We start from the raw sequence: 8962 nt of genomic DNA on the forward strand, positions 1-8962 counted from the left end.
AAATCGCTCCCAAGCATCATACAATGATTCACCTTCTCCTTGCTTGAAGTTAGAGATCTCCATCTTCTTTTCCCAATAATTAGACATAGGGAAATATTTCTCCAAGAACTTCAGCTCTAACTCTTCCCATGTTTGGACAGTCCCGTTTGGTATTGTTAGCAACCAATCTTTCGCTCTTCCCGTCAAAGTGAAAGGAAACAGCCTTAGCTTCTTTTGTGCTTCAGTCACGGTGGCTGGTTGCACACAAAACTCGCAGGTTTCAGCAAAGCGGCTCAAGTGTTCATGAGGACTCATAGCTTCAGTCCCATCGAATTGCTTGTCCCTCAAACCGTTGAGGACAGTTGTCTTGATGTCGAAAGCTACAGGGTTAGCTGGTTGAAAAGTGTGGGTCAGTTGACCGCGATGAGTGCCTAACCCGTCGTCTCCTAGCTTAGGTCTCGTGGTACAACTCCTTCTCCTTCCATAGTTGCAGATTTAGGAGAAGAGATCGTTTCAGATTCAGTTGAGAGTGGCTCCGGTATTTGTTCTCGAACACCCGGTGGAACGGACTGAGCTAACCTTTGCGATTGGACAGCTTTCCGAAGTGCTCTAGCAGTCCTTTCAATTTCCGGATCGTACTCTAAGTCGTCTGAGCTCTGTTTACCTCGCATAAACAGCAAAATACCTTAGTAGCACTGCACAACGCAGAGTAATCAAGTGAATATGGAAACAGAAAAATAAAAATTAAAAACAGAAAATTAAATTGCAAAAACCCTAAATTATAACGTAATTGCCTTGTTGAAATAATTCAACAGTCCCCGGCAACGGCGCCAAAAACTTGATAGAGGTTTGGCAAGTGCACCAAATACTATCGAAGTAGTAAAAATATCGATCCCACGAGGACTGTTTTAACTTCAATAATTCAATTGCGTTATAAGAATAGGATGTGTAAAAGTTTATTTTGATTTGCCACTAGGCGGTAGATTTGGTTTGATTTTAATTAAATCAAGTAACAGAAAATAAAGATTTGGTTAAGAAAATATGGGAGAGATGAGATCAGATCCGTCGAATCCTCTAAGTTCCCCTAATTGGTCTACTGCACCTATTTGTTATGAACCCTCTTCTAGTTTACGATGATTAACAAGTTAGCCCTAATCAATCCCTTGAGTTAGGACCCTCTTCTTAAACTACAGCCCCTAATTCCTTAGGTGGTCTAATAATTCTTGAAGGTTTTACCAAACGTTAACCTATTATCACTAACAAACGATTATCTATTCCTAGACTAACCCTGTTTATTAGAACAATTCAATTAGGTCTAAGTTGAAAGCCATGGTCAGTGGTCATTCATTCTCACGAAATCAAGTTATATGTGATCAAGATATAAAAAGCATTAAGAACAATTGAATTGAATAAACTAGAATTGAATTCATAAACAAAATAGAGTTTCACAGCAACATGTGTCAATTAGGGTTACAAAGATTCATCTCTAACCTAATCTCTGAGAGATTTAGCTACTCATAATCGAGTTTACAAATAGCATAATCAATGAAATAATTAAAACATACATGAATTGGTAAAAGGTTGAAGAAATCGCCCTTCTAGCCGTCTCCGATGTCTCAAAATCGCACTTTGCTCTCCAAAATCGTAACCCTTGTTCTTCAGATTAAGTGCAGTATTTATAGAAGTCATGGGCCTGACCCATCAAAATCGCGCCGCGCCTTGTATAATGGCGTGCCGCGATTTCCTCTTTACAGGAAGTGTGTAATTTTGCTTCAAAAATCGCAGCACGGCTTGAAATTGGCGTGGCGCGATTTCCTTCGAACAGACTTCAAATTTTAAGCTTTTTGCACTCCAGAACAGTATAAATTGCATGAGAACTCTATCAAAATGTCACAATAAGTCCCTAATATTACGTAATGACAGGATGTCATCACTGAGGTACCCGAGAGTGGTGAATATAAATTATTTACCACTTTTCCTTCAAAAAAAAATTATTTACCACTTTGTGTAGCTCTCTTGGACTGGGATATTCTTCAAATAGACCTTGTGGAGCTTTCTTGTTCAAAAACTAGACCCTTTTTTAATATCACTTCACTTCACTTTTTTAAATCAACCAGTTTCTTGTCATGAAGTGAAGTGAAGTGAAGTGAAGTGAAGTGAAGGGTATATATTCATGACAACAAGTGAAGTGAAGTGAAGTGAAGTGAAGTTTGCTATCTTTGGTTGATTTAATATCATTCCTTTTCATCAAGTAAACTTGTCTCTGAAAAGATGAGATAATATTTCTAAATTTTAATCCATGTTATTTATTTTTTTCTTAAGGTATTGTGCTGGAGTTTGTGTCTAACTGCCAATGGAATTCCTTGTTATTCGTTTTGCTGGTGTAACATGAGTATTTACTCTATCGTAATGTGAAAAGGTGATAAGAAATGTATGTAGTGACACCAAGGTGATCTATTAGGTTTAACAATTATTTGTTGATTTGAATGCTTGTTGCTTGTGAGAATTTTTTGTTTATATAGCATATTCATAATTAACTTAATACTATCGACGTTTCAGGTTATGTGAAGGGGGAGAGCTATTAGACATGATACTGTCAAGGTAATTATAATGTTGTCAATAGCATGAAATAGAGCCGCTATCGGCGTAGTGCCGTGGGTGACCTCCCCCATGCAGCGTCTCACCCCAGAAGTGAGCAGCGGCCATCATAGCCGCGTTAGCGGCGTTATTTCAATAATAAAATTTGACTTAGTAATTGCACCTTGCCACTTACTAGCCACATGATTTATTGCTTCTTCAGAGGAGGGAAATACTCAGAAGATGATGCCAAGGTTGTCATGGTACAAATACTAAATGTTGTTGCATTTTGTCATCTTCAGGGTGTGGTGCATAGAGATCTTAAGCCTGAGGTGAGCATATTCTTTCATTTGTCTTTCAGATGGTTAATGTCTTAGAGTCTGCTATAGTTAATGATATTTAAATATTGTAGGGTCATATTTCTCTCTTCTTGATGCCTATGCTTACGCCAAAGTTTCAGTCTGTTGTTGAGGATAGCAACAGATGCGGTACCGATAGAAGTGCATGGATCGTGTTTGTGCAGTCAGATATATCTATTGTAATGAGGCTCTTCAATTTTTTCGGCCAACAATATTTAGGAATATTACTTAATCTAATTTTTGGTAATATTATTTTGAATGATTACATACTAGTGTATTGGTTTTTCAATGTTTAAACTATGTACTTTATCTATTGTTTTGATTGTTACTCTTGGAAGAATTATATGAATGAGATTTTGATATTTTTAGTTATATATTTCTGTATTTTAAGTATTTAATAATATATTTATTTAAATTGGCAACAAAAACTGCCCCATTCAATTTTTTTTTAAACTTAACATTTGCGATTGTTGTGAAGGGTCGCAAGCCCCTTCAAAACCATTTTATTTTAAATTTTTTTTTAACATATTTTTAACATTTAGTAAAAAAATCTGTTATTTGAGCCTGAGATGTAACTGGAAGCAATTTCATCATGCCAGCTTGAAGTTTGTCCCATACATGATGACAATCAATCTGTAGATGTTTGGTGCGTTCATGGAATACCGGATTGGCTGCAATATGTAAGGCACTGTGATTGTCACAATAGAGCACATGCAATTTAGTGGTAGGAACATGTAAATCCTGAAGTAAGTAAAGAAGCCATTGAAGTTCACAGGTAGCAGCTGCAAGTGCCTTGTACTCTGCTTCTGAAGAGGACCTGGAAACAGTCAATTGTTTCTTTGTGCGCCAGGAAATCAGAGATTTGCCAAGGAAGAAGAACTGGCCAGAAATGGATCTCCTTGAATCCAAACAACCAGCCCAGTCAGCATCAGTGAAGCCAAAAAGCTGAAGAGCTGAATCCCTAGGAAAGAATAAACCTTTTCCTGGACATATTTTGAGATACTTGAGTACTCTCATAGCAGCAAAATGATGAACTTCAGTGGGTTTACTGAGGAACTGGCTCAACTGTTGAGTAACAAATGTAATATCAGGCATTGTGGTGTTAAGATACAAGAGTCTGCCAACCAATCTTCTATAAGCAGAGATATCAGTGTAAAGGGGACTGGAATCATGATGAACTTTGATAGAAGGATAAGAGGGAGTGGATACAGGCTTTGAATGGGTCAGGACTGAATCAGCAAGCAGATCCAAACAATATTTTCTCTAACGAAGTGAGATACCTTGCTGAGAATGAGCAACTTCCAAGCCCAGAAAATACTTAAGCTGACCTAAATCCTTGATTTTAAAAGCAGCATGGAGAGTGGATTTGATTGTCTGGAACTCAGATAAAGAATTTCCTGCTAAAATGATGTCATCTACATATACCAGAAGAACAATGAATGTAGTAGCAGAAGCCTTTGTGAAAAGAGAGTGATATGAGTTAGCATGCTTGTATCCTTGAGCCAGTAACAAGGATGTTAGCTTCTCATACCATTTTCTAGAAGCTTGCTTCAATCCATGGAGGGATTTAACCAGTTTGCAAACTTGATTGGGTTTAGATACATTGAGACCAGGTGGTAATTGCTTGTACACATCTTCTTGCAATTCACCATGTAAGAAAGCATTGTTAACATCAAGTTGGTGAATGAACCAATGATGAATTGATGCTAAAGCAATAAAAAGTCTCACTGTGGTAAGTTTAGCAACAGGGGAGAATGTATCAAAATAGTCTAAACCTTCTATTTGGTTAAAACCCTTGGCAACTAAACATGCTTTGAATCTTTCTATGGATCCATCTGGATGATGCTTAATCTTAGAAACCCATCTGCAGCCAATAGGTTTGATATTGGGAGGTAAATCAACAATCTTCCATGTTCCAGTTTGTACAAGAGCAGTAAGTTCAGTCTCCATGGCTTTCTTCCAGCAGTCAAATTTACTAGCTTCAGCATATGACTTTGGCTCAGTGTGTGTTTGAAGGGACAAAACAAAATGAAGATTTTGGTTAGACAATTTAATGTATGAAAGAGAGTCAGTAATAGGGTAACTAGTAAAATCAGTAGTGGGATGAAATGAAAATTTCTCTGGAATGTAAATCATAAAGAACAAAATCTTTGAAGCCTGACTTGTATCCCAAGAAAACACATTTTCTGGCTCTAGAATCAAGTTTTGATCTATGATCTTGAAGAGTGGAAGCATAACAAAGGGAACCAAAGACTTTAAAAGTGTTGATATCAGGTAAAGAATCATATAAAACCTGATAGGGGGAAAGATTATTAAGCAAAGGAGTGGAAATTCTATTAATCAGAAAGGTTGCATGATTAACAGCATAGGACCAAAAATGTTTGGGAAGTTTGGACTGAAATAATATGGCTTTAGCAACATTCAAGATATGTTGGTGTTTTCTTTCTACCCTACCATTTTGTTGAGGAGTTTCAACACATGATCTTTGATGTGTGATTCCTTTAAAAGCATAAAATTCAGGAATGAGGAATTCAGGGCCATTATCTCTGACAGTTTTAGGAGTGATATGATGTTGTGTTGCAATGGTATTAATGAAGTTTTTAACATGTTGAAAAACTTCTGATTTTGATTTTAGCAAAATGGTCCAAACAAATCTACTAAAATCATCTACAATGGTCAAAAATTATATGTGACTATGCACAGAAGAGATAACAAGAGGACCCCAAATATCTAAATGTAAGAGTTCAAATTTAGAAGAAGCTTTAGATTGACTAGGAACAAAAGATAACTTTTTATGTCTAGCAAAATGGCATATATCACAAGTGGCTTTATTATCACAAGTAACAGAAGGATACAAATTGGTCAACTGAGACAATCTCTGATTAGAGAGATGTCCAAATCTAAAATGCCAAATGGCTGAAGAAGGAATTACAGTGAAAGTATCTTTATTGGAAGCAGGAATATTACAAAGAGTGGGGGAAAGGTTATTAGGAGGAGAAGGGGTACTAGAAGCAGAAGCATTCACCACCAGCTTGTATAAACCATTTGTCTTTTCACCCAAACCAATCATCCTTTTCGTATTCAAGTCCTAAATGGTACAACTATTAGAAGAGAAATTCACAAAGCAAGAGAGTGATTCACACATTTTGGAAACTGAAATAAGATCGAGTTTAAAAATTAGGGAGTACAAGACATTGGTCAAGTATAAATATGGAGAAAAAGAAATAGTACCAGCATGATCAACTATAACTGAAGAACCATTTGGTAAATTAACATTTGTAGGTTTAATTTTGTAAAATGAAGAAAAGGAAGCTAAAGAAGAACATATGTGATCATTAGCACCTGAATCTAAAAGTCAAAAATCAGAATTGGTATTAATGGAACAAGAAATAACACTGTGTATACCTGGTTGAGAAGCATTACTAGATGAGGGACCTAGAAAGGAAGAAGAATTGATGTGATTAGAAACAGGTACTGAAGGGGGAGATGCTGAAGATAGCAAATTCGCCTGCTGTAGTAAAGTCACAAGATGATCATACTTCTCTTGTGTCAAACTGAAACCAGAAGAAGTTGGTACCATATCAGGAGTTGAGGAAGATTTGCTAGCTTCAGAAATCTCAACAGTGGTGGCATTGGTTGAATTATGGGACTTATTGATATTTGGATGCCCATGTTTCAAGTAACAAAATTCAACAGTGTGGTTGTACCGGTTGCAAAAAGTGCAAAACCTACCACCAGATTTGCTTGCAGAAGCACCAGAAGGACCTTTGCCTTTATTACCGGCAAACTTCTTGGAATCATAAGCATTAACAGAGATGGTTGATTCATCAAGAGCAATAGGTGTAGGAAGCAAAGAATTTTGATTTTCTTCCTAAACCGCTAAAGAATACACCTTGTTAATAGGAGGTAAAGGATCCATAAGAAGGATCTGAGTCTTAACAACAGAAAATGACTCATTCAAAACAGTTAGAAACTGCATGATCTGGTCCTCAACTCTATATTGTTTTGCAATGCGAATTGAATAAATCCTACAGGTATGAACACAGTTGCAAGTAGGAATAGGTCTATGGGAGTTTAATTCATCCCAAAGAGTGCGAAGCTCGAGAAAATATTCCAGAACAGAATTGGTACCTTGATTAAGATTGTTGATTTGAGAACGTAAAGAAGAAATTCGAACCTTATCAACCCTAGCAAAGTGCTCCTTAAGATCTTCCCAAGCTGAAATTGCAGTGTCATGGAAAAGGATGGTTTGAGCAAAGGAATCTGAAACATAGTTCAAGATCCATGAATGAAGAAGGTAGTTGCAGCGTTCCCAAGCACGCCGATTAAGATCATCAAAGTCAGGAATTGGTGTGGATCCATCAATGAAAACTAACTTGTTCTTCGTGCCAAGTGCTCGTTGCATGGAGCGACTCCATGCAAGATAATTGGATCCATCCAATTTTGGAGAAATGGTGAGAGAAGTAGGACTCTCACTTGGATGCACATAGAACGGTGAATCAGTATCTGGAGAATTTTGTCAATAGTAAAACATAATATCCTTGACATTTTCCACGATGGAGGGCAGTGTCGACAAAAAGTTGGTGGTAAAATGTTGATCCTTGATTATGTTTCATATGAAACATAATTTAACTAAAATGTTGATCCTTTTATGCAGTTCCTCTTGTTTATTACGCACATTTGTTAGAATTCGGAGGTCGCTACTACCTTAATGAAGTTCACAGGTCTGATTCTGATTTTGCAAATGATAACAGAAGTACCATACAAGGATACACATGATAAGTGTGCATAATAAGAAGCTCTTATTATGCACACTTATTAAGCGGATCTTGGTATGGTACTTTTGTTACCATTTGCAGAACGGGAATCAGAATTCTCAACTTCATTAAGGTAGTAGCGATCTCGGAATGCTAACAAGTGTGCATAATAAGCAGGAGGAACTGCATACAAGGATCAACATTTTAGTTAAATTATGCTTCATAAGAAACAAATTTAAAGATCAACATTTTACCACCAACATTGTGTCAACACTGTCCTCCATCGTGGAAAATGTTTAGGACATTATGTTTTCCTGTTGACATTGGTTTGGCGTACAATTTAGGAGGGGAGGTTTAGATGCTCGTTTATTCTCCATGCTTTTTTGGATATAAAACTCATGTTGCCGTATTTTTTTTCTGGTGCATCTTTTTGGTTTGAATATGGTTACAAGTACCAGATAGTTTTTGGGTATGCAACATATGCTGCCACCACGGATATAGTTATAAATATTTTGAATTATGGTACATGTGGTGCCACAATGGTTATGGTTATAAATATTTTGAAATTATGGTTATATTATTATGTCTGCTATATCTTACTTGCTAGCTAAAGGTTGATATAAATACTTTGGAATTATCTTTGCAATTAACTTAGTCAATTTCAACCTTTCATGGGAGTGAAATATTTGAGCAAAAAATTGGTGGAAAGAGGAAGATGTTATATGTTATTCTTATGAGTATAAAAGTTAGGAAGATGTTAAAGGTTAGAATGGTGGTAAAGGTTAGTTGTTAATTTTAGATTTGCCAATGCAAAAATACCATATAAATGTTTGTCATTAATTAATTAATGTTCCAGACCGACAAAAATCCCAACGCAAAAAACCCAGCAAACAGGCCCAACATACCTTAAAATGCTCTTCCACGTGGAGAAGCACCAAGAAGGTGCACCTTAAGCCCTATGCGCATCATCGTACATGAGCATGCCAAAATCGATCCTAGCCATTCACACAATGTGTAAAGCTTCACTAATCCTTTTTATGTTATAAAGGTGGATTGTGTGGTGGCCTAAATAAGATTAGTAGGGCTTTACAAGTTGTGGTACAACCGCTTCAGAATTTAAGCTACCACACAGTCCACCTTTATAAAGCAACATCCAATTTGTTTGATGTTTATTGAATGTTACGGAAGATATCAAGAATGATTTTGGAGAATTAGGCAAAAAATTAATTATAAATCGTGTGATAAACAAATTTCATAAAAGTCATAATTAATTATTTACATCCAAAAAAT

General features: G+C 36.5%; 1 protein-coding gene and 1 long non-coding RNA gene across 2 annotated transcripts; one reads left to right on the plus strand and one right to left on the minus strand.

The window, feature by feature from the left end:
• The first annotated feature begins 2263 nt into the window (after nucleotides 1-2263).
• Nucleotides 2264-3287, plus strand: LOC146937026 (uncharacterized). Its single transcript, XR_015033229.1, has 3 exons — nucleotides 2264-2428; nucleotides 2539-2580; nucleotides 2780-3287. It is a non-coding gene; the product is annotated as an uncharacterized LOC146937026 (long non-coding RNA).
• Nucleotides 3288-3505: 218 nt separating this feature from the next.
• Nucleotides 3506-7956, minus strand: LOC146937027 (uncharacterized). Its single transcript, XM_085749318.1, has 9 exons — nucleotides 7947-7956; nucleotides 7766-7855; nucleotides 6880-7421; nucleotides 6321-6786; nucleotides 6109-6263; nucleotides 5771-6003; nucleotides 4196-5208; nucleotides 3689-4144; nucleotides 3506-3603 (listed from the first exon to the last, which is right to left on the minus strand). The coding sequence occupies exons 1-9, from the start codon at nucleotides 7954-7956 to the stop codon at nucleotides 3506-3508; spliced, it is 3063 nt and encodes a 1020-aa protein (XP_085605444.1).
• Nucleotides 7957-8962: the final 1006 nt, after the last annotated feature.

This window comes from Medicago sativa, chromosome 3, assembly GCF_051527215.1.
Source record: "Medicago sativa cultivar Bolivia chromosome 3, Bolivia_mono, whole genome shotgun sequence".
Lineage (NCBI taxonomy): Eukaryota > Viridiplantae > Streptophyta > Magnoliopsida > Fabales > Fabaceae > Medicago > Medicago sativa.